Source organism: Boeremia exigua, assembly GCF_020726555.1.
Source record: "Boeremia exigua strain MPI-SDFR-AT-0100 chromosome Unknown C7974scaffold_6, whole genome shotgun sequence".
Lineage (NCBI taxonomy): Eukaryota > Fungi > Ascomycota > Dothideomycetes > Pleosporales > Didymellaceae > Boeremia > Boeremia exigua.
The window spans coordinates 2257287-2281548 of record NW_025763523.1 but is presented as its reverse complement, the minus strand read 5'-3'; the positions used below and the strand labels follow the sequence as shown (position 1 = coordinate 2281548).

Genomic DNA, 24262 nt, shown 5'->3' with positions numbered 1-24262 from the left:
CGACAGCCAGTGATATCCGTTATATTAGATCGTGTCAAGTCCCGGCTTCAACATGAACTCAACGTGAGAAATAAGTATTTATATGAAGTATCTAGTTTTCAACAAAAGCACGACGTTCATCCATAGATATAATCAATCCTTCGTGTAGTCTGCCAATATACGCCGTTGAAACAAGGACCTGACAAGGACCAGCTCCTTGCCAATGTCAAAGCCGAAAGTAAACCTCCATAATCGTGGAAAGAAAGTGCCTGCAGCAAGCAAGCGGGTATGCGAAATGTATAGAAGCACGCTAACGCTGTGTATTCCAGAAACGCCAAACAATGGAATCTGTCTTCGCTTGCTGAGATGCAACGAACAAGTGCGATAAAGAGGACAAAAGCCAGAGCCCATAGATCCAGCCCTGGGTCTTCGAGATTAGGTTTCAGAAATTAGACAGAATGTAGTAGTGTAGATATGTCGATCAGTCGAAGGCGGACTCTTCTCGAACCATCATCGGGTTTGCGCGGATGTCTTCACGAAGTCGTTGGTGGCTGGAACCACTCGATCCGTTCGATCCTTTTCGTTGACCGCCCATGTTCATGTTCATGAGGAGCATGCCACTCTCACGTCGGCGCTGTCGCTGCTCCCTCGAGTTTCCCTGCACAGCACTGTTGAGGCTTCCATACCCCTCGCCGTTTTGGTAGGCCTGCTCGTATTGTGGGGCGTCATAGCTTGGTCGCAAGGGGGTGAAGCCGGCGTCGTGGCTGCCATTGCGAGCTCGCTCGTGACCCCGCTCATACTGCTGCGATGGAGGCTGCGGTGGAGGGTACGAAGGGTGAGTACTGTCCTGGAACTGCGGTGGTCGCCTATCGAAGCGTTGTGGAAACGAGGTTTCGTTGTAGGCCGGCGTGGGCAGGTCAGAAAACATCTGCCGCCGCGGAGAACGGACAGCATCGTCTCCGAGGTGTGTGTTGTTGACACGAATCTCGTGAATCGGAGAGCTGGCTTCGTCGATGGGCGAACCGAAGATGTCAACAAAGTCGGTCAAAAAGAAAGCTATAAGCGGGGCTGGTATGTTGAGGGTAGGAGCAAACACAATCCCAACATTGCGTACAGTCATTTTGTTCATCTGGGAATTGTCGACAACCTCAATCAGAAAAGATGACAGGTGGCGTAGCAGCTCGAAGTTGGCGATGGGCAGCTTGTGCACGAGGACGTTGAAGCTTTGGATCTTCTTACTGCGCTCGTCCATATCTGCAGATGTTAGCTGTGAACTCGTGACGGAACATGCAACATACCGAGAACTTTGAGGAAGTCGAGGTGGAGTTCGCGAGTCAAGATGGAGGCTGGTAACTCTCGCAGGTACAGTTTCAGGAGAGAAGCAACCGCATGCACATCGGTGTAAGGCTCATCCACGAGCGGAATATCGCCTTCGCTGTTGAACCTTTCGCGCAGACCCTTGATGACAATGTTAGAGCCACTGAGCCTGAAGATTCCCTCTTCTCTAATGGCCCCCTTGTCTTTGAGGTACTCCAGACAGCGGAAGACAACCGACGGCAATCGAGCGCCAAGATCAAGAGGCTGCGAGTATTCGACCGCTTCCTGCAGGGTCATTCCAAAGATGCTGCGATTCGGGAGCAGGCCTCGCGATTCCGACAAAGCTGTCAACGGGGTACTGACCACCTGGATGGGCGCAAGATCTGAGGAACCGCCGCGACCTCTGAAGCCAAAGATGCTGCGCTTCTTATCCTTGACAGGTGTAGAGGCTACAGCAACAGGCTTATTGCCCCAGTTCTCCGCATTTTGTATGGGAGTAGCATTGCTCGGTGCTGAGATCGCAGGGTAATGACCCATATTGGGTTGAGAGAAGGACGAGCTCTTGGGGGATCCTCTGGAAGGCTTGGATCCCATTGCTTCACGGTGGTTGGGACCACGGACCGGAGCCTCCGCCGCCACAGTGTCGTCGTAGCTAAGGCCTTGCAGTTTGTCGTTCTGTTGTTCGACGTCCGGGCTATCTCGACTCAGTGAACGGTCGGAGCGTTTACCGTGTGGAGGCTTTTGCAGGCGTGCTGGCGCGGCAGATTTCGTCTCGACTGGGGAAGTCTCGTCGTGATAATCCACATGCTGCAATAGTGCGTCGACCCAAGCGTCCCTTTCTTCATCGTTTTCAGCACAAAGAACGTGTCGCACAAGGCTTGCTGAGTCTTTCCGCTTTGGTTCCAGAATCAAGAAGGCGTGTCGATATTGATTGTCTTCATTGTTGTCTTGGCGTTGCGGTGATTGATTGGACTGTTGCTGGGACTGTTTGCCGATCTGAGCGTTGAGCAACTTGATTGTGCCCAAATGCGCACCACCCTCCACTTCGTAGTACCTGAACTCGGATCCTTCCAAGATGAAAAACCGGGCTTTCCATCCCCCAAAGTTCTTACCTCGCTTGGTAAGATAGCCTTCTTTGTTTCCTTTGATATTTGGGATAGAGACTGCGGGAGCTAGGGCGGGCTCAGGCGTTAGCCTGTCGCCGTTCTGCGCACCAATAACGTCAGATGACAGGTAGTCACAGACTGTAAGAGCAGCCTGCTCGCTCATGTTCATGTCGAGCATCGCATCAAAGTAGTGGTTGAGCGCAGCTCTCCGCGCATCGATCTTGGCTGGAGCATGGCCGCTGAACAGGATGCGGTCAGGAAGTCGGCCTTGGAAGTCGGATAGAGACCTGAGTTGAGTGTCCAGAGCCGGAAGAGAGGCGATGTTCTTCTCCACGCGCCACAACTGCGTGTTGTTTGATCGCGCATAGATTGCGAGAATAAAGACAGGGTCTTCCTCTTGCGGCTTAGGCGCTAAGATACTAAGGCGGGAGGGACGGAGACGCGATGAAAACACTTTGACCTCAATAGAAGGGAGTGCGTTGGGCGGAAGCAAAAGCCCTGGGTATTGTTCTGAAACAAGCCCCCGGTATACGTGCTCCGCATCTGGCACGTCGTTCAACGTCGGACTGCTCGATGTGGAATCAGGGCTTGGCTGCGCGTTCGGCACCATCAACAGATCGGGGCTCCTCTTCGGCACCGCAGGTCTTTCTGCATATGCTCCGGGTGGTGACTGGTATGATTGAGGTGTATTTGGGGGCAGCGGACCCGAAGGCTGCAAGGGTCGCGACCCTGGCTGTGCAGCTATTGTAGGTGACATGGGCGGGGATGCTATTGACTGTTTGGGGTTCCTTGGTAGTGGTGAGCCGGGTGGCCTGTCTCCAGGTCGCGGGCTAGTGGGCAAGCCAGGGCTGAGCAACGGTGACGCAAAGGCGCTTCGGTTTGCTACCATAGAAGAAGATTCTGAAGCTGTGGGGCTGAGCATAGCATTCAGCGAGCCTGCTGGAGGGTGGCGAGGCGAGAGTGGCAGGCCTGCTTGCAGGAGGTTGAACTGGCGAGTGGTCGGCATGGCTGCCATTTGAGGGACAGGGTCGTCCAGCGTTTCGACGGGTGTCGATTTTGACTTGCCCTTGCTCTCACTCTTCTTCTTCGCAGACTTGCTCCTGGCCTCGTCGTCCTGCAGCACGATTGCCTCACGGGCACGGTCATCGTCCTCACGTGTCTTTCTTCTTCCCCGCTCAGCCACGACTGGAATCTCCTCCACTTCCAAAGTATCATCGTAGTCGGAGTCAGAGTCGTGTTCGTTGCTCGTTTGATGAAGATGTGCGCTCGTTTTGACTGGTTTCGAGAGGTTCAGGGGAGCGGGCGGGGCTTTGCGCAGCGGTTGCGCGGGCTTCCGTGGAGGGGAGGTGAAACCGCCGCCACGAAACTCTGGAGTCGCCTGTATTATTGCAAGTTGCGGCTGCAGGACGGCCGCGTTATCCTGTCGCGGTGGAGTCACCGGCCGCGGCTTCTCTATTACTTGTGAGTCGAGTGTGTTGTGCTGCAACGCAGCGTTCAGGCCAAGCCCTTTGTTGCCCAGGACCAGAGGCTGAACGGAGTAGTCGGTCGGCGAGTTGACGGCGGAATTCAGACTCGACGCGGTGGGCGACGCGACTGAGGAATGTGAGGGTGACGTGGCCAGCTGAGACTCGGGATACAGCTGCGCTGTCATCTGCGCTGCTGCTGCCTGTGCCTGGGGTGCGACCCTGGGCTCGACGGGCGCTGGCTCGGCTGGTCTGACAGGCTCTTCGGGTGTCTCGCCGGGTGCGGGCGATTCGCTGTGCTCGCGTCCCCCCGCCGACTCGAACGTGTCGGACCGCGCCAATGCACCAGGCACTGGCGGCACCTGCTCGACGTACTCCTTCATCTTGCGGCGGTAGCGGTCCTTGTCCTTCAGCGCGCGCTCGAGGTCCTTCTGCAGGCCGATGACCATGGCGCGCTGCTTCTCGACCAGCCGCCACAGCTGCTGATTGTGATTGGCCTGGTTCTGGCGCTCCTTCCACATGGCCAGCAGCGCCGCCTCTGGTGAGCCGGCGGTGGCTATAAGGGCGGCCATGTCGGGCGGGTTCGCGGTGGACGTGTCCTGAGAGGGCCGCGACGAATGGCCAGCGAGGGCGGCGCGTGGGGCGGCCGAGGCGCTTGAGGCGACAGACGAGGCGGCCGAGTCCATGGAGAGGTTGCGCGGGGCCGTGGGCTTCGCGTCGGGGCGGTAGGGCCGCGAGGGGGGCGGCATCGTTGACGAGGAGCCGGCGGCGGGCAGCGAGGGCGAGGAGGCGTGGCGCAGGGTGCGCGGGGGGTGGGCAAAGGCCGTGCTGCTGCTGCTGTGCAGGCCCGAGGGGTGGTGCTCCTCCTCCAGCAGAGCTTCGAGGGCCTCGCGGGGCGACCGTGGCTCGTCGCTGGGTGAGGCGGGGGCCGCGCTGGGGGCCGCGATCAGGGGACTCGGAGCTGGTTTGCGGCGGGCGGCCGGGCGTGGGCGCTCGTCGTTGGGCTCGATGCTGGGCGGCGCGGAGGGTGAAGCTGGCTTGCGGCGGGCTGCTTCGTCGTCGGCGGGAATTTTGCGCAGTTTGCGAATCGACTCGGCCAGGGAAACCGGCGGGGTCTGGTGGTGCTCGCCGTGGAACTGCGACTGCGACTGCGCGGGTGCGGCGTGCGCGCGGAAAGCTGCCTCCATGACGGTTAACCACTAGTTAGCTGGCAACCCGGGGCCGGGATGTCGATGCAGGACTGTGGAGCCGCGTGTGTCGTCTCAAACAGCGTTGCGAAGACCGGTTGCTCCAGTCTCGTCAGCACGCGTCGTGGCTGCCCGCCATAGATCCACGAGGTAATGTGTAAGAACGGGAAGCCAGTCAGCTTTCCGATTTCACTGCCTATTCGCCGTCCCCTACGCGCCCACGCCCAGGAGCACGAGCCTAGCACCGCAAATTATCGCAACCACCGCGCCCCGGCTGCATTCCAGAGCTCGCCACACAGCTCCGGTGGGTTCCTGCAGCCCACATCCATGTCCGCTATGCTGCCAGCAGCGGCCGTCGCTGCCCGCGTGCTGCGCGCACTTTTGAAACCGTGTGGACGGGCCTGGCTGCAGCGACTTCTGTGTGAGGCCATGCTGGCGCGTTTATTGGCCCGTCGCCCGCGCTGCATGCACCGGAAGCTAAATCCCCTAGGGCCTTTAGCATGCACTGCGGCCCTCAGCGTGCGCACTATCACTAGCTGACAAGCGGAGCGCCCTTCTGCGGGTCATCTGTTGGCTGAGCTCGCCGTGGTCGACACACACAGTGATTTATCGCGTCGAGGATGCTGCGCAAAACACATCGCCCCCCGCCGGGGGCCACCTACGCGTGCCCTCCACTGCCTCATTGGCCGCTGCGAGATACGGACCTATGTGTTCGCCGCGCCAAGTTTGCAGTCGCTCGAAGCTTTTCTACACACCCGAGATTGAGAAGGGGCGCCAGGAACAACCAACCCCGCAAAAAGCACGGCGATCACCTCGCAGCACCTGCGCTACCGAGCACTCCGTCCTTTTCCCCTTTCGGGCCCGATCCATGCACACATGCAACTATGCTTCAACGGCCGCCTGCAGGCGAGCGCACCTCAGCATGCCTGCACCGAGCCCAGATCATCACACCGTTCCCAAGACTGCACCAAACCCTAATCCGCCGCGCAGGCACACAATCGGCGAGCAGCCACCAAATGGACATGACTAGCCGCGTGAAGTTTGCTGCCAATTGACCGTGACTCGAGCAGGATCCGTCTACTTTTGCTGCTGGTTCTGTGTCACCAAACGACGACGTGGAAATGAAGTACAGCAAGCGGCAGTCGTAGTCGACCACGCTGCAGATCTATTTGCATGACCAGCGTGCCTCCGACGCCCTCCGCCCTGTAGCGGTAACCTGAGGCAGATGCCGTTGCAAAAGCACGACAAACAACTCGACCTCAAATGCGCGTCATATTAGCGCCTTCGGTATTCGCGAATCCTTCACTCGGCTGCATCACAGCGAGCGCCCGGCGTGGAGCAGTTCGGGAGGCCTGCGAAACACTTCTGTGCAGCCACGGTGGCTACGCCAAGCGCCTGTTTCCAGATCTTCAAACACCCCATCGGCTGTCCAGCATCCAGGCGCTGTTACTCAAGGGTCACCGGCTACCGAGTAAGTTGGCACTGAGAGCAAGTCTCCAAAGAGTAAGCCTCCAAACAACCACATGTCATGTGCGCAGCGAACGGAACAGTATCAAAGCCAACGCCACCGTGTCGCGGACCTCAAACCACTCAGTTGCTGGAATCCGGGGGCCGCTCAGCGTATCGAGTGCCGCCGTTCCCTATGCTTTCGAGTCCAGACTCGGAGTTCCGCCTATATATCCCCTGCCTACTCCACTACAGCCGGCAATACCACACGTGAGCGCGTCAGACCAGCCTCTTGGCGTTTCTGTAATCATCAATCCATTCTCATCACAGTCCGGAAACGGCAGATCCACAACTCAAATACTCCTTCAGGCGCCCACACTCCCGTGAGAGATGTCACATTAACCTTCCTGCCTGATGCTGCCAAATGACTAATCCGATCGCCCGGCGTGCAGCACGCAATATTTGTCTGCCCGCTTACATCGCCTTATCCCAGCCGTAGTAGGTATTCAAGTCCTCGCCACATACATCCCAGCCTCTCAGTTTGCAGGATGAATAGCGGACGAGGGATGTAAGTAAGCCGAACCGAACCTTCCACCACCATGCAACAGCAAAGTAGGCAGGATCCCAAAAACTTTAGTAGAATGCTTTTTTACCTACAATACAGGTAACGCTTAACTTAATCTCAGCATTAAGTGTCATGATAGCTACAAGTTCCGTGTTCAAGCTGATGCACTTAAAAGTTACTCATCTGCAGTTTTTCCTGAAACGCGAGAGCCCCGACTCCACCTACAGTACCACTACGCCCCAAGAAACAATCCCCACGCCAGCCGCCACGTGCAACCCAAATACGCCCAGCACCTGGTCCTGTGGAAGTGCTTCTCACAGGTCGGATTTAGGTTCTGACAGCCCCCACGGTGCTCGTGTAACACCGGCTGACCGTGTCTTGGGCCGAGTCGCCGGTTCGGGCTGTGCTACGAGTGTATACCTCCAGGCGGCAGGCTGGGCTGGGCCTGGTTCCAAGTCAATCAGCAACATGGTGTCCCACAGGACCGTTCCCGGATGTACTTGTTGTCGTCTACAGACTTGCAGCAGGCGAACTTGTCAGCCGGGCGAAGTGCCACGATTGCTACAGTATCGTAGTAGGGGTAAGTAATCAATGTAAATCCTTAACTATTCTTCTTCTATCGTAGCAGCACATCTCCGCAAGTAATAGCGGAGCACACCAGACTAAACAATGAAGTGCTAACACTAAAGCTAAAATATGTTGTATACCTCTATAGGTTACATTTTGTCAACAGCTAGCTGCTGCAAAGTCTTGTGACACATTGACTACTTACCCCTAACATACTGTACGTCAACACCACGCATCTAGTACGCGGAAGCCACCTCTAGCCAAGCTCTTTGACAGAGACTATTCGGGGTTTTCTCGGGGAGTAACCAGTCGTCTGGATGGATGACGGATGTGGTACTGTCTTCTTCTCCCGTGGATACCGCGAAAAGAACAATGCCATTACTGACATCTTCCTTGTACGTGTCAGTGCTGACAATGTTCCGGATCAAGTACCTCCACTGTGGCAGATCTTGACCTGCTGCCTGAGGGAAGCCTTGAGCCAAGTCCGAATACTCCCAGAAGAATGAGAACCAGTCTCTGCATGTATCAATCGTCTGCAGATCATCAGGGGGGGGGGGGGGGGGGGGGGGCTCGTTGATCTCCAATCAGAGACCCTTGGGGTCTGAGCACATCTGTCTTCTCGTCTTCGTCGTCTTCAGAGTCGGAATCGTCATGCGGTAGGTTGATATCGGTCTCTGCTGCGTCTTCTTCGGTTGGCTTCTCCGGTACGTAGTCACCATCAGGGGTTTTGAGTAGACGGCTGTGGGCACCCGAGTCATCGATCACACCACTGTCAAGCTTTCCTCTCTTCCGCACTAGGTTCTCTTCTCGTCTCTTCTCTTTTGCTGCCTTCTTCACAGCCTGCTCGGCGTCGTGTTTTGCTTGCCATCTTGAATTGGGTACGTGCAAGTGTCTCAAGGGTGGAAACAATTCCATAGCGCTGACCGCTTTCCCAGCACGAGGGTTCGGACGTCGCTTTCCTGTGATGTCGTCTGTTATCACAAAGCGACCAGTCCATGCTTCGACACCAACTTCATACTGTTGTTGAGCTGAAGGGGAGAACAACGTCTCAATTTCGTAATGATTGAGTTCCTTCAAGTTTGAGAGGATCTGGTCTCCTGTTTCACGGGGAAACCTCGATTTCCCGTCACGTCGCATGATCCAGTCTTTCAGGCATCCCCGAGCAAAAGCGGCATCCTTGTGATGTTTTGCAGGATCGTTCACTCTATCGTCTTCCTCATCCAAGGCGCCTCCTATCCAGAACGAGTAGAAAGCCGATGTGTATGCAAACTTCCGCCGTGGGTCGTCCTCTTGGAGTTCGTACACGTTCACAGACTCGTCGAGAGTGCGCCCTTCAACATCGACACTGAACTGGACAATCTTTTTGTCCGCGCCTGGTATAGTCTTCGGCGTCATTAGCCGTTGTGCCTCAGCCTCGAGGTCACCACGAGAGATTAGCTTCAGGTAGGAGCCGTAGTCTCGCAGGCCGCGCGGCGCAGGGCTCCCTGTGAACAACCAGACTTCTGAAGCATCTGCCCATTCTACAGTCAATCGGTGGCGGTTAGCGTTTCTCAACGAGAACTGTGGCTCGTCCAATACGATTCCCGCGAACTTGTGTCGAGGGGACAATGCCCAATTAGAATCAGGGATCTTTGGGTCTTCTGAAATGCGTCCTCGGCCTTTGCGCTTCTGCTTGTCAGAGCGAGCGCTGGTCTTGGACTTCGCGTTACCCTTCTTTTTGGCGTCTTGCTTTGGGTTTCCACCAGGCTTACCGGAACTCAAATCCTTCCGATCTGGATACGATCCTCCGCTAGCTTCCCACTTTGCCTGCGCTATTGGGCCATGGTGCGAAGCGAACGTGTGATAGGACATGACCACTATAGTATGGAAGTTGTCCTGATGCGTGGGGTCAAAGTAAGAATCGGTGTGGCAGAGCCGGCTGTACTCCACCAGACTGTCTGGAAATGATCTTGACGTTGGTAAACTCAAATTTTTTCCTTTGACGGCAACAACCTTGAAATGCTCTGGCGCGAATCGGTGGATGGCTATCGCGGTTTCTCCTACAAGGCTGGCAAGGGTAAGGACAAGCCAGGGCCTGCAATCTGGCAAGGGCTGATCACTCTCAGCCAATTGTCGGTACGTAGCATGCGAGTGAAGTGAATTCTATAGCAGAGTCAGCAGTTGCGACGATCTTGAGGGCCTATGTCATGGAAACCCACACGTAGGATGAGAGCGGAATACTCGATGGTTTTACCCGTTCCGATCCCGTCTCCACAGAGGCCACCTCTAGTCAAGCTCTTTGACAAGACCTCGTCGGCCCACTTAACCATTGTCAGCTGCCACCAGCGTATAACATAGTCGGGACTCTGGTGTGGCATGCGCAACGTGTCGATGTCGGTAATATAGCAATGTACCAGGGCCTCACGAAGATTGTGTCTCTCGAACATGTGACCTGACAGGAGGCTCTGCATTTCCTCGCTGGCGGAAAATCAAGTCAGTCCTATCCGCAGGATCCAAGTTTAGCTCTCTGTTCAGTTTGTCAGTTGCGTCACTGAGACTAGAAGTAGTCCTATTTCGTGAGGAGGTCCGGCGGTGCCTATCGCGAGCACGTGCTTGGTTCAATTCGAAGGTCTTATCAGCTTCGTTGATCTTGAGTGCTGTGCCCTTGGATGCGACTTGCTTCTCTTGGGTGATATCAAGAAGAGCGAGTGCCTTGATTGCGTCGCTGTTGGCTGCGAAGGCCTCAGTGAATGTCGTGTAGACGTGACTTGCGTGCTTAAGCTTTCTGGTTCGCAGATACTTGAAGTCATCTGTGAAGCTTGACATCGCGGTCGCGAGAGATAGGGCGAGACGATCTGCGAGCGCCAGACGCTTCTCGTGCCCTTTCGTTACAGAGAGCTTGCTGCCAAGATTGCGGCAAACCTCAGCCGCCGCAACGACTGCTTTCGCAGTGTTCGCTTTAGCGACTCTGGACTCGGTATATGCATCGTGGAGGGCTTCAGCCAGCTGTGCGTCGTTGTAACTGACAAATAGGTCTGCTCCTGACTTCAAGACCTCTGGGACGTTCGGATCGGCGATAGATGGCACCGTGCTGCTGGCTGCTTCAAAGAAGGGACTGTCAGAAACCCGGATACCGAGTATAGGGCACACAATCTCTGACTTACCTGCTTCATCTGCCCCGGACTTTGTCTTGGTCAGATTCTTGACGCGCGCTTGCTCTTTCTCGCGGGTCCAAGCAAACCAGTCGGCAGTGCCAGGCTTGTCGATGTCTGTGCACCACTTATTTAACACGATCTTCCAGAGGACCATGCCCCAGATGAACAGTCAAACTTGCCAGCCCAACGAAGTTCCGTTATTGCCGCCGTGACGCCATACACGTAGTGCTGCTTCTCGTTCCAATGTGGCATTGGCCGTACGAGATCATCGAGCTTGTGCTCTTCCAAGAGCCCTGCTGTCCACGAATGACCTCTCACCATTGTCTCCTTTGAGCCACTGTTTGCAGCTCGCTGCAGCTTAGAGTTCCCCTGTATACGCTTGCGGGGAGATAGTTCGAGATACTCCTTGCCGGTATGGACGAGGACCAATCGCTCCTGACCTGCAAGCCAGGTATCAAAGGCGGTCTTCTGGTGAAGACCGAGAAGTTATCTAAACTTTGTGTGTGTCGCGACGTATGCGGCTGGACCCGCAATCAGATGACCGTCTTCTGCCTGATCTGTGGTGCTTGAGGCGGCGGGGGCGGCAGCGGAGTCGTTGACGGGTGGAGGAGCAGGTGCTGCTGCCGCAACAGAATCTGTCTCCCGCATTTTCTTGGCCAAGAGCGCGAGAAATTCCCCGCGTTGGTTGTCATCATATGAGTCGGTCGCAGACTCAGAGTCAACGCCGGCGTAATTGTTGATTGTCTCAGATGTGAGTATTTGCGTCAATGCTTTGATGTCGAGCAAGCTCTCTTCATGCTCCACTACGAGGGGATTAGCTGGGACTTGTTCTAAGCACATTCAACGTTGCACTTACACTCGCCTGTTCCGGCACCCGATCCAGGACAAGCATCCTTGCTGCTGTCCATGATGCTATCTCCGCTGTGATGTAATATTCAGGCCTGCAAGTATTAGCGCAGCCAATTGATTGCGATGGCGATTGACTCACGGCAGTAGAAAGAGCTTGATGCTGTGATACTTGTGGAACACATGTCATGATGTGGCGCGCGCTACAGCGTATTATCAGCAGTGATGGTGGTAGTAGTAGTAGTGGAGGTTGGCGGCGGGCAGGTGATATATATAGGTAAGAAGCAGACTCACGACACGCGTTTGCAGTGCCAAGACCTGGCAACGCACGTGCTGAGATCGCAGTGTCATGTTGAGGTAAAGGTAGCAGGTAATAGTGGGGTCAATAGTGGCTGCAATCGTAGATCAGCGACAAGTAAAGGTGACAGTGAAAGTATCTTCCGTGCACGTGCGCGCTAGTGCAGTCCACACGAAGTCTCGCGTTCCAGGAAAAACGGCGGATAAGTGCCAGCACTATGGCTGACTCCCTGGGCTGGCTCGGTAATGCCGGGGCGAGTATATATCCTCGAAGCACTCCGCTCTAGTGTTCCTGCTCGGTAGCGAACAGTCTGCAGTTTACCAGTACGACCTGCAGCCAGCCTCTTTATATTGCCTGATCACTTCATGCAATACCCCATTCTTCCCTGTGACCTGGGCATATGGGTTCTAATAACAAGCGACCTTTGATCGAGCTGACAAACTTTGACGCAGAACCCGCAGTTATCATGATACCTAAAGCTAGAATTTGGGTAAGCACTACCTGTATTGTAGGCAAAAAAGTATTCCATGGAGGTCTTTTACATTTTCCGTACTTTACCGTTGCGTGGTGTACTGGGCTCACATCCCTGGTCTGCCGTTTCTTCTGCAGCGTAAGAGGCTTGTACGGCGCAATATCGGTGCTTGCCAAAATGTGCGGACCCCTCTATAGCTGGCACATGGGTGTATACACTGGTAGCGTACCAGTCTATGTATATTGGTCAGTATGGTCAGTGGCTCCTGTCTTTGGTTTGACCCTGCGCCCTGTCAGACCGGTATCAGACAGCCACTCATAGGCACATATGCAGGCATTCCATGGACAGTCTGCAGTAGTGTCCCAGATATAAGGGGGTCCGCACATTTTGGCAAGCATTATAGTAGATTAGACACAGTCGCTCAATTACTAAAACAAACAACTTACTATCAGAAACAGCAAACAAATATACAATAGCATTTTCATTTATCTACTTATCCACGAACGTAGTGCTGGAATCAGGCTGAGTGAACGCCGCATAATTGTGTCCACGTAATAAGGAAACAAAGAAGCTTACTAGTACACTCGAACGTGAAAAGTGACGTGTAAGTGACCCAAGAAAACATCTTGGAGTCCATACCACTCTAGAGGTCAGTCAAAGCGCCTTACCCGATGCACACCTGAGATCCTGCAGGTAGACTGTGAAATAGGTGATGGTGCTGCGGTATGCTGCATGTTGTGACATATGACCAGGCCAAGACTTCGAAGCATCAGCCGCCACATGGAGTGCATGAATATGCTCCGTAAATATGCTCCGGTGGTGGTCCGACTGGAGATACGAAGACAGCGTTGCTGACGTCGAGATGTCTCTTCTAAGCCATCATATAAGAACGATAGCGTTATGATTGCTTTGTGTTGCTTTGTGTTGCTGTATGTCGTTAGAAACCCATGTTTCGCGGGAATGCTCAAGATAAATCGTGGTAGGCTCATGTGTGCCTAGACTAGGTGCCGTTGGAATATGATGACAGCCTTCTGGACATCGTATCTGGGCTGGAGACGCGGGTCAATCTTGTACCTTTTCGGGCTCCGACTGCAGGGCCTCAGGGGACCGGAGACTTCAGGGGCTCAGACTGGGCTGGCGCGGTGGGAGGATTGTAGATGTATCTTGCGTATCTGCCAGTGTGCGTTTTGGTAACGTTTGGGACCGAATTGAATATATAACTTGTCCAAGACGAGTGTGACGTCTTCGCGCTATGTGGACCGAGCTGTGGATATAACCGTTTGAGCGATATCGAGAGTTCGTTACAGGTCACTTCGGAGCCAATAGGGAAGAAGAACATCAAAAGATGCTCTGCAGCTGTTCGCGCGCTGTCGTTATCGTTCTGGGCTGATACTGGTATCGCAGTGCATTGTCCAAGGGTCAGAGTTGGAGCGTGGGCTAGAGTGGGAGCTGGTGGTGCTGGAGTCCAAGTCGGAGCAGGGGCTAGAATCAGAGCGGGGGCTGCAACGGGAGTGGGGACTGGAGTCGGAGCGGGAGCTGGAGTGGGAGCTGATGGCGCTGGATTCCGAGTCTGAGCGGGAGTAGGGGTTGGCTGAGTAGCCAATTTGTGTCGTGCAGAGCGTTCCCGACTTCTGGCCTGCCGGGCAGCAGTTGAGTTCCGAATTGAGGACTAGAAAAACGAAGGAAATTAGCGTTTGCCACATTGAAGCCGTTAAAAGTGTTTGGATAATCCGTTCATATGGCAGCAGTAACGCCAGCCTTCGATTGGGCAGCAGTACGCCGGTCTGGGTATTCGTAGAAGTAAAAGAGTGCAAGGAATAACAGATCGAACTTACCGGTCGCCCATTCGCAGGGCGTCGGTCATGATCACTAGATCCGAAGCGTGATTGATTGTGATAGCTCGGCCGGTAAGACTGATATATGCCATCTCGGGTTGTGTACTCGTATTGACCCTGTGGGTGACGTTGATGCAGCCGCTGATTTGTTTGGTTCATGTTCGGTGCGTACGTATCAAAGGACTGATTCTGAATGACTCGTATTGAAGGACTCGTGTTGAAGGACTGGCAGCTAGTTGATGGGCTTGCAGCGGTTCAGTCATGAACGTTGGCCTGGCTGTGTTGCATGCTTGTCACGTGTTCTTGGTGATTGAGGGGACTGTCGGTCTGTGACTTGTCACTCTTCTCGTGATGTCGGATGCTGAGCGTGCGGCTTGTACGACACTTTCCAGGCGAAACGAGAGGCTTCGTGTTGTGAAGGTGAGGTCAAGGGAAGGGACGGACGGAGACTACCTAGTCCAGAACAGGTAATCACAACCACATTCGTACGGCGCAACAGCAGATCAAGTGCAGTTGCTAGACTACAAAAGCAAACACTTCACCATTATGATCAGCTAAAAGAAAGTGCGTGCACTAACACTTTCACCTGTCTCGTTCGCCGACGTATTGTTGGGATCAGGCTGAGCGAACGCCGAATAGGAAGCTCTGTTATCTCCTGTCCAGTCGACGAATCTTTCCTTATTTGTTCTGTAAGCGACAGCCTGCAGCCAGGCTAATAGATGACTTAGCCTGCTTTCAGCACTGCGGCGTCCATTGGAAGGTGTGGTGAGTAATATTACAGCCTGACGGCTCCCTTTCGCCATCTAGACGCCTTGTGCCTTTTGCCTTTTGCCTGTTCTATCCTCCTGGAACCTCCTTGGTGTAGCTATATATTTTGCATCGATTGGAAACGTTAAGCGAACGCAATATCTGGTGGCTCGCATATCGCAATTAACGGGCAGTCCTTGGTGTCGTTGTCATGCCTCTACTCACAGCCTTGTCACTCCTTCTAGGCATACTCATAGCGCCATGCACCGCCAAATTTGAGCACAGCTATAAAGGCATCGCAACAGAAGGCATCCAAGCCTGCATCAATAGCTCCACCTTCACCGCCGAAAACATCACACTGCGCGACAATTGCGGCGATGCGTTCGCGTGCATCATGTCAAATATCTCCAGCCAGAAACAGAGCATTCTCTCAAGCGGCTCCGGCATCCTAGCATTCGTAAGTGACACAGCCTTGCTGCTGATTCTATGCTGATGCATTGAAGGTGCCTACTGTACTTTTGGTGCTCGGCACCTCGAACGAAGATGTAATCCGCATCAGCGCCCGCTTCCCCCTCCTAGCCTTCTTCCTCGCACTCGCCACCATCAACAAGCGGCCTCAGCTCACCAAGCTACCGTCTGCTTCGCCACGGGTAGTCATCGATCTCGGGCCGTACGGTGCTATCAGCGAGAAGGCTAGGACATATTCTCCACCCACGGCTTTCAGGGGCGTGACGACGACACATGTGGGAATCGTCGTTGCGCACATCGCGACAGGCGCCGGCGCCGCTGTTGTCGTGTGGCGCACGATCGATCTGGGCGTGAACGCCGTCGTGACGTGGGCTTGCTGGACGGATTTTTACCCTATGGTATGGCTACTGCTTGCTGTGGTGCATCACATCGCTGCCGTGGTATTTGTACGGCTCACACTGAAGATAACGCCATGTCCTACTCGTTCCGTCAACAATACCGCGCAGGGTATCGCGACAGCGACGGCTCGTGTTCCCATCAGTGCACTGCGGGTGTGGGATTTGCAACAGCAAAACTGCACAGTCATATGCGCACACACAGGCTTCGCAAAGTTGAGCAAAGCGGGCTTGGATTTGCTTAATAACGCGACGTATCTTTACGGCACGGCGATATTCTCGAGCTTGACGATGGTGAGTGGGCATAATGCGATCAAGGTGCTGTGTACGTACAGCGGGGTGGCTGTGGCGTCGCGGATCGCAGCTGTTTGGGTGCTGGAGGAGATTGGAGGAGCTGATTGATCTGTTCCGTGGAGGATTGTGAGGAATATCGTACAAGTAAGGGTTGTCGTCGGGACCTTGAATGCGTGCCGCCTCTTCGTTCGAGGACGAGAGGTGACTCCCCGATACTGCTTCTGTCCAGAGTACTAGCATGTCAAGCGAAGCATATATCATAAAAGAGATCTAGGGACGAAGCCATGAGGAAAGCATGCAACATGGTGGTTGTCATCTGACTCCGCACTGTCCATCGCAACCACGAGACGACGAATAACGATATGTATCTCACACCGTAGGCATCCGTGAGCGAGACGTGGATATTCAACCACAACAACTTACAGTTGTCCAAAAATATAACACAACCTAAAGAATGACGGACTCCGGTTTTACAAATTGAGCCGCCGGACAGGAGATCCTGCCACGGGTGAGCAATTTCTTTGATATCTTGAAGTACCTACGTGCCTGAGAGGTGGCCCTGTCACGCTGACTCTTGTGGAAGGGTGATTGGGAACCGTCCACGTGCGGAGAAGTTGAAGGTTGATGATATTACCCGTGCTTCCATCATTCCAGGATATGATGATGTCATAGAGTAGTAGCATAAGATTGTCCCACAGGGTGTTGCGCAAGACTTGCGAGATTTGAAGTGTCTGTTTGCGTCATTGAGTCTTATAGATGAGGTTGGCGCACCAAGTAGAGAGAGAGGGCTGGGTGCTTGGTAACAACACAAACGAGGAAGTTGGGAGGTTTGGATGCCGCTGTCTAGAAAGAGCAGATGAGACTCATATGAATTTCCTAAGTACAGCCTGTATGAAGTAGAGCCATTGCTTACCCGAACAGGCTTTGGATATGGACTCGTGCACTTCAAGTCAGAGACTTCCAGGATTGCATCCTGTACCTCGTGCGGCTGAAAGCTGTCTCGTGTTCGCATTTCATTTTTCGCTACACTCAAAGGTCGGCCAAGATTGCGATCAGCTTGGTCAGATCCAGTTTTTCCTGAAAGCGTACATAGATAATGCCCCATGGCGCTCAATGAAAATCAATGGCAGCCAGATCTGTGATGCGTGTGGGACTGAATCTGGCCATGGTTTGAATGAGGATCAAAGTTGGGCAACAAGATCGGCATGATCGTCATTGAGGCGAATAAGATCTACACAACTGTAGCAATCGCCGAACACTTTGTCAAGGGCCGCGTAGAAGATGAGCACGCTGATTGGCTCGATGTGCGGGAACGCGCATGGCTACCATTGTTCCGAAAAGAACGGTCCGAATATTAACTTGGTCAAAAACCCAGATTCCCCACAGGAGGGCCTTTTCGCGAGGCGGATCGTATCAGGAGCTGCTTGTTGTCTACAACACAAGATTTCAACGAATTGCGTGTAGGAAAGACCTAAATGCAGTCAAAGGTTTATCAACGCAGTGAAAGGCTGTAAGCTTGGACAACAGAAGTTGGGATAATAGAAGCCTAGATTAGAGCACTGTCATGTGTGTCAGACAATGAGTGATCTGATAGATGGGTATCACAGTGAGCCCTGAATCGCAACCCATGGAGCTCCAACCTGTTGACTCTCAGGCTTAGCCATCGGAGCCCGACCCAAACCTGAAGCCCTGTAAGTATGTCGGTGATCAAATTGGCAGTCCATGGGTAACCTGTCTTTCATATCAGGAATTGCGCTGCCAAGTCGCTGACCCGAAGAGACACCAGTGTTGTGCGAACTCTACTACACATACACGAAACCACCGAACTGAACGTTCTTCGAAGGTACTCAGGTTGCGATGGCCTGTCCGAATGGCTCTGTGCCATTGGTTCTGCCGTGGACGAACAACTCCGTTTCCGCAGCTGGAACAGTTCTATCCAGGGGAATCTCTTTTTCAGTTGGCACTCCTCCACAATCATTCTCTTTAACGCCTTCGACGTCTTCGAACAATTTGTTTTTGAATAGCGCAGCGGAATGCGTGGCGGCCACGAACAGCAGCTGCATTGGTCAGCTTGGTGGTATATATGACAGTGCTACCTCGACCTCATTTGCAGAGGTTGATTATTCAACTTGGGGAGGCAGTAGGGACACTGTCGATCTAGCATTGGCGAGCTCATACGTGTTCTTCGACGATGCGATGAGCTTTGGCCTGAAACCGACAGCCAACAAGTTTGCACCCTTCCCGATCTATACCAATGGCTCTTCAGATAGTGAGTTCACAGTGGACCAAAATCATGTATCTACACTGCTAAGCAACCATAGCCAGCGCAGACCCGTTCATGGCGGGCGAGCCAAACTCAAAAGCAACTCTGCCATTAGGGTTGAACTCGACTTTTTTGAACCACCTCGTCGACTCTGGCCAAGCATCGTCTAGGACTTTTGGACTCTGGGTTGGATCCGAATCTGAGGATACGCCACAGGACGGCCTGCTCGTCATAGGGGGTTACGACGAAAGCAGGCTCAAGAGCGCAGCAACTACCTTTCCTATGTTCTCTAACTGTTTGACATGCGCCATCCTCACAGCTATAACGTATGATGTTGGTGGCAAGAGTACCAGCCTTTTCTCAGACGCTACAGATACTCTCATCGTAAATCTCGACCCATTCTCCTCAGATCTCAAACTTCCATCACAGATGCTACAGAACCTCGCGGCCGCAGAAACGACTGCTGTGTGGAACGGAACATCACGCCGATTCGAACTTCCTGCCGCGACAGCTCCTGTGGGTACTGTCACTATTACCATCTCTGATACGGGCGTGCCGCTCAAAGACGCATCGAAGCCTTCAGTTGCCACGTACAAGACAGTCATTCCAGCAAGTGAGCTTTACAGTCGGCCACGGGCGTACAACGCTGCAGGCGTGCTAGAAGTGGACAACGCCACTGTATACAACATGGCCGTTACGAACCAAACAGGTGCAATCACACTAGGAACCTTGGGCCTACCCTTTTTCACTCAAAACTACCTTGTGGTCGACCCCGATGCGCGGAACTTCCAATTGGCACCCGCAGTCGTCGCACCCGCCGACCCCAAAGGCGCCGACGCAAAAGTCAAGCAGGTGTGTCGCATCCTTCCCAACACGAAGCCCAAATCCCAGGTCGCCCTGCTAGCCGGAGCGATCGTCGGTGCCATAATTGGCACGCTTCTCCTCGTCGGCCTGGTCTGGTACATACGTCGACGCAAGCAGAATACCAATGCGCGGCACTCCTGCGGCGGCAGCGAAGCAGCAATCACAGCATCAGTCAACCCACTCTGCGAGCGCGCCCCCACCCGAACGTCCTCGGAGAACAAGAGTCTGGAGCTGCCGCTCCAGGTTCCACAGCCTGTCGCCATGTCGTTGCGCGATAGCACTATACTTCGCTCTTCAGTTCCTAATCGCGCAATGAGCAATCGCAGCGGAAGAAGCGATAATAATAATGGTAATCCGAGGAGAGGCCTGGTGCATGACGTTTTTCGGAAGGTAGATGAGGAGAATGATGGGAGGTTGTTGGATGAGAGACCGATGGGACTTAGTGAGACTATTCACTCGACTAAAACATTGCCTCGATTGGCTGCGGAACATGAGGTCTGAGTATATGTTTTCAAAGTCATGCACAATTATCAAGCCTTGTGGTCAGTCAAGTAAGACCTGTCTGTAGATCAATGGACCACGCAAAAGTTCTTATGCTAAAATACAGCATGGCCGGGGTACATTCAATGTGGATACAAGAATTTGCGGCAGCCAGCTGGTAACAGAAAGTGACTCATGGAGATATTTGAAGTACTGTAGCTCTATGCTAAGCATTCTGTTGTCTAATCTTGCGTCCTTCACTGTGACTTGCGGAGAGGTGCTACTTAATGAAGAGCGTTTAAGGATCTACATTCGATATCTGCCCCTGCCATACTTTATGTGCCAACAAGGTCAGGTACTTTACTAGAGACACAGACTGACTAAAGAAACTCCATCCCAACTGTTGCACATATATCTCTTGAAGAGCTCTACTAAGACTACTCGCGGCTGATCCACTGCCAGTTTTTGCTGTATCCAAATCCCCTCTCTTGCCGTCAACAAGCTGCCGATGACGTCTGAGACTTCATTTGGATTGGCATCTGCTGCATCGATAAGACTAGCAGTGCCTCGGCATGCCAGACGACTACTGACACTGGCGGGAGACACCAGGGACAAGCACGGGTTTGAGGGTCATGGTCTTGTCTCCAACGTGCGCAGTAACTGAATACCTCCAGAGTGGATCCGATGGTTTTTTCTGCACAGTGTTCTCATAATTGTAGCCCACAGTTTTAATGTTCTTGAACTTGAACTCGTCTTCAACGCCCGCATTGTATGCTTCGATTCCGGCCATTGCATTGACTCGATTTTCATCTTTGCCAGTCACGACTACGACGCCGTTTGCACCCAGGTTAAGCTCGCCTATCGTTTCAGCGGCTTTCCTGGCATTCATCTTCTCGTCACCGCAGAAGATGTGGTAGGCCGAGGGGCGGAAGACTTTGTCCCAAAAGAAGAGAGCCGTGCAGCCACTGAGATCGTCGACTGTTACTGAAGTGGCGCCATTGAGGTTCATCGCAAGGACGAACTGATTTTCAAGGATCTTGTCGAGCTTTTTGGTCGACGTCATGCGGCCGCTTCTGCGCTGCACGGAATCCTTGGGCTTCCCTTTTCCAGGCTTGATAGGACATGCCTTGGGGTCCTTCTTGGGATCCTTGTTGGGAGTTGTCTTGGGCTTTGAGGGTGTGGCCTTTGCGGGTTTACCCTTGGTAGGTGTAGGCTTGACTTTTTTATCTTTCTTGGCTTTAATTTCGACGGCAGAGGCCTCATACAAGTCGCGAGACTCATGTAGAATTAAGTTAGCGGTGCCAACACCAACGGTGGCTGCGCTCAGCGCATCACTCGGAAAAGGGGCCGCAACCGCTCCGCTGAGGAGAAGCGAGGCTGCAACGATGATTCTCTTGACGGATACCATGTTGATAAGCTGTGTTGACTCTTCAGGAATATGCAAAATAGATAAATAAAGTCAAGAAAGTGATGTAGTGTGATGATGATCAGTGACGAGAGAGCGAAAATGAATGATCAGAGGAAACCAGTTCCTGTCTGAAAGATGTTGTATTGGTTGACGATCGAAGTGAGTGTGATGATATGCTCTAGAAATCAAGCCGGTTGTGAGGCTTAAATACTCGTGAATATACAGCACAAATGTTGTTACCTACACGGGGATTATCGATGATTCAAAATTGTGGGTTCAAATGACCATATCTGATACTACGGACAATGTGGGGATTTTGGAACTCCGATGCTGTCCTGTCTTGTTATTAGTGTTGCAAGACTGAGGCACAGGAGGCGTGGATGGAAGTCGACTATGCACCACCCTGTACAGGCGGGTTGGTGGACTGAGGTCACACTTAGGTAGCTTCGGAATCCATCAACTCGCACTTGGTACACCCCCACGTACTATGACACCCCCCTGAGATTATGCTACGACAATCATTCATCTAGTTCACCTGTGTTGACCCACTGTGGGTTTACGGTATGTCACACTCATCGACCACGTGACTGTGGGGCCCGCTAGTCGCCGGCGCTTATACACAACTACGCCGCATCTATTTCGAGGAGCAACAACTTAAAGAGTCATCGTGCATCGCAACTTTCCAAACTTCTCCTACTTCTCTTTACCATCACGTCTGCCAAGTACATCCCGTTACATGTAGCGACTCACGACACAGCTACAATGCCTTTCTCTTCTTTGCCAATCGAGATAGTCCAGCAGATTGCCGACTGTATCGAGCATACATACCGACCTAGCCTCTTCGCCTTCAGCCTGGCAAGTATGGCTTGCCACAAAGCTTCGGCATTCCTGATACTTCGCCGAATCGAAGTTACCGTCCACGGCCGCGCAACTCTTAGAAGTGAGATTGATCATCTCGTCAAAGCTCTCTTACGCACTGAATCAGCTCGCTACGTCCAGTGCATTACTATCAAAGGGGATATACGGCCCAATCCGAAAATCGACGGCAAGAGTTCGCTGGAGTGGTTCCGCTCTACAGGCCTAGATGAAATAGTGCCAGACTTGGGCATGGCGAGTACAAGCTACCACTACGTGGTTTATGATGAGCCCGTCATCAAGAAAGCTTCTGAGGAAGACCTATCTTGGGACCCTATCCTAAGCCTGATTCGAATAACACCTCACTTAAAGGATCTGATATATGACTGCAAGAGTCAATTCCCACCAAGCCTGCTCAGCACTCTTCACACGCAGTATCCACAGTGTCGATTACACCATCTCACTTTCCGCTTCCGGACCTTGCTATGGGGAGTTCCATATCCATACGAGATGGAACTTGCCACATCCCCTTTGCTTTACAAAGCGAAGCTGATTTTCACCTTCCGGGACTCAGATTACGATGATGATTTCAATGAGGATGCCCTCATAGAATTGGCCGCTGGGCTTGCTCCGAACCTTAAGGAAATTATCACTGTGTGTATCATGGCATACCGTTCTGGAAGCGACTACCGCGTCAAGGAGACCTGGCATGGTCTTCCAAGGTCTCGTGACGGGACAAAGGGATCCTTAACATCATTGAGCCTCCAAGGAGTATTGTCATCGTCGCAATGGACTCTGGAGAGATGGGCTACACATACAGACTTCAAGTGCCTGCGATATCTCGATCTGGGACTGGAGCGCGATTACAATTCACGCGCACTAAATGGCGAGACAATGGAATGGCTGGTTCAGAATCATTCGTTTCCCCAGCTAAAAACACTAAAAGTATCTCTTGACCGAGATCGTACCTTCCACGGCCGCCCGAACTTCAGCGAGGATGCAGTGTCCTTTTTCGAATCACTAGAACCCCTCGAGCAGCTTTCTGTCCATGGGGCAATTGACGAACAGACTGTAGACGCTATATTGTCTCGTCATGGGAAAACGTTGCAGCAGCTCAGTTTGCGCCCTCAAGAGTCACGTTACGCTGAAGATCGTGACCCTCATCAAGAAATCCCTATGGAATTCGCTAAGGAGCATCTGATTCAGATCGAAGCGCAGTGTCCGATACTGGAGGATCTTTCCATCACGATCAAGCGGGACATGTCAAGCCCATCAGAAACGTCAATGTACAGGTGTTTCAGCAAAATGAAGAGACTGCGATCCCTCTTCCTCACCCTTGATTGTTCAAATTTGCGAGTCTCCCGAAATCCTGAGTACAACCCCAATTTTGAAGGGGAAGACCAGCAGCTTGTCGGTAGAGGCCCTCAGAAGAGAGGTGACTTGAGACAAACGCTCATCAATTGCGCCGTAGACGAGACACTAGCACGTTCCATCTGTTATGCCATTAACCAGGATAAGACAGGTACACAGCTGGAGCATCTCAAAATTTGGACTATGGGCGGCTGTGAATATAATAGCGAACCAGGCGTCTATTGCGATAGCGAAATTTTGAGGAATCTGGGCCGGTCATGGTTAATTGAGCGTAATCCGAGAGATGACCGCAACGACTTCATCATCAGAGAACTAGGCAAGCATGCAGAGGCGTTGAAAGAAAAACTCACGGAGTCAAAACTTACGGAGTCCGCACTAGGGCAGGTATTTCGTTCCATTTGGCCTTCCAGAGAGGGCAGCAAAGGCTGGAGGCACGACTGGTCGAGCTTTCCCCTACGAAATTGAAACCCGATCTAAAATCTCTACACTCATTCCATATGTTGTTCAATACAGTAGTCTCTGACCCATTTTACAACAGCGCGATTCTGGCGACGATCGAAAAGGGCGATAGATTGCAAGTGATAATTGTAATGGCATGGTCCATAATGATCTAACTTCTACATATTGTCCGACGAGCTACATTAATCAGGTATATACACTATCAATGTTGAGCAAGAACGAGTTTTCAAGGACCGATTCTGGCGTAGAGTACAATTCCGAAAGTGGAAATTAGGTAGTAGCGAACCCTCAACTTAGAATTAAGTTGACTTCTTTCATTGATCTGATTCAAAGACTGCTGGGATTTGCTTGCGTCGAGCAAAAAGTACTTTGAGCAAGACGTTGTCAATTATTCTATATTCCGTGCGAAGAAACTTTATAGCCAAGGGAGTGTTTCTGGGCAG

The 24262-nt window shown here is 52.8% G+C and overlaps 7 protein-coding genes across 7 annotated transcripts; 4 read left to right on the top strand and 3 right to left on the bottom strand.

The window, feature by feature from the left end:
• Positions 1 to 7: 7 nt before the first annotated feature.
• C7974DRAFT_395229 (uncharacterized protein) lies at positions 8 to 4592 on the bottom strand. Its single transcript, XM_046141968.1, has 2 exons — positions 1278 to 4592; positions 8 to 1233 (listed from the first exon to the last, which is right to left on the bottom strand). The coding sequence occupies exons 1-2, from the start codon at positions 4549 to 4551 to the stop codon at positions 461 to 463; spliced, it is 4047 nt and encodes a 1348-aa protein (XP_045997559.1). The 5' UTR covers positions 4552 to 4592; the 3' UTR covers positions 8 to 460.
• Positions 4593 to 5843: 1251 nt separating this feature from the next.
• Positions 5844 to 7304, top strand: C7974DRAFT_395227 (uncharacterized protein). Its single transcript, XM_046141967.1, has one exon. It carries the CDS (start codon positions 6316 to 6318, stop codon positions 6883 to 6885), a length of 570 nt encoding a protein of 189 aa, XP_045997558.1. The 5' UTR covers positions 5844 to 6315; the 3' UTR covers positions 6886 to 7304.
• A 269-nt stretch (positions 7305 to 7573) lies between these two features.
• C7974DRAFT_454703 (uncharacterized protein) lies at positions 7574 to 11672 on the bottom strand (the record flags this gene model as incomplete). Its single annotated transcript, XM_046145930.1, has 11 exons — positions 7574 to 7624; positions 7722 to 7752; positions 7847 to 7866; positions 8017 to 8146; positions 8223 to 9772; positions 9829 to 9945; positions 10067 to 10707; positions 10774 to 10878; positions 10953 to 11204; positions 11307 to 11567; positions 11621 to 11672. The coding sequence occupies 11 exons, from the start codon at positions 11670 to 11672 to the stop codon at positions 7574 to 7576; spliced, it is 3210 nt and encodes a 1069-aa protein (XP_045997557.1).
• A 3335-nt stretch (positions 11673 to 15007) lies between these two features.
• On the top strand, positions 15008 to 16454 carry C7974DRAFT_193026 (uncharacterized protein). Its single transcript, XM_046136632.1, has 2 exons — positions 15008 to 15419; positions 15466 to 16454. Exons 1-2 carry the CDS (start codon positions 15174 to 15176, stop codon positions 16225 to 16227), a joined length of 1008 nt encoding a protein of 335 aa, XP_045997556.1. The 5' UTR covers positions 15008 to 15173; the 3' UTR covers positions 16228 to 16454.
• Positions 16455 to 17772: 1318 nt separating this feature from the next.
• Positions 17773 to 19770, top strand: C7974DRAFT_193005 (aspartic peptidase domain-containing protein). Its single transcript, XM_046136631.1, has 3 exons — positions 17773 to 17810; positions 17867 to 18388; positions 18441 to 19770. Exons 2-3 carry the CDS (start codon positions 17977 to 17979, stop codon positions 19745 to 19747), a joined length of 1719 nt encoding a protein of 572 aa, XP_045997555.1. The 5' UTR covers positions 17773 to 17810; positions 17867 to 17976; the 3' UTR covers positions 19748 to 19770.
• A 539-nt stretch (positions 19771 to 20309) lies between these two features.
• On the bottom strand, positions 20310 to 21134 carry C7974DRAFT_413546 (uncharacterized protein; the record flags this gene model as incomplete). Its single annotated transcript, XM_046143736.1, has 1 exon — positions 20310 to 21134. One exon carries the CDS (start codon positions 21132 to 21134, stop codon positions 20310 to 20312), a length of 825 nt encoding a protein of 274 aa, XP_045997554.1.
• Positions 21135 to 22096: 962 nt separating this feature from the next.
• C7974DRAFT_395218 (uncharacterized protein) lies at positions 22097 to 23885 on the top strand. The gene has a single exon (XM_046141966.1). The coding sequence runs from the start codon at positions 22242 to 22244 to the stop codon at positions 23823 to 23825; it is 1584 nt and encodes a 527-aa protein (XP_045997553.1). The 5' UTR covers positions 22097 to 22241; the 3' UTR covers positions 23826 to 23885.
• Positions 23886 to 24262: the final 377 nt, after the last annotated feature.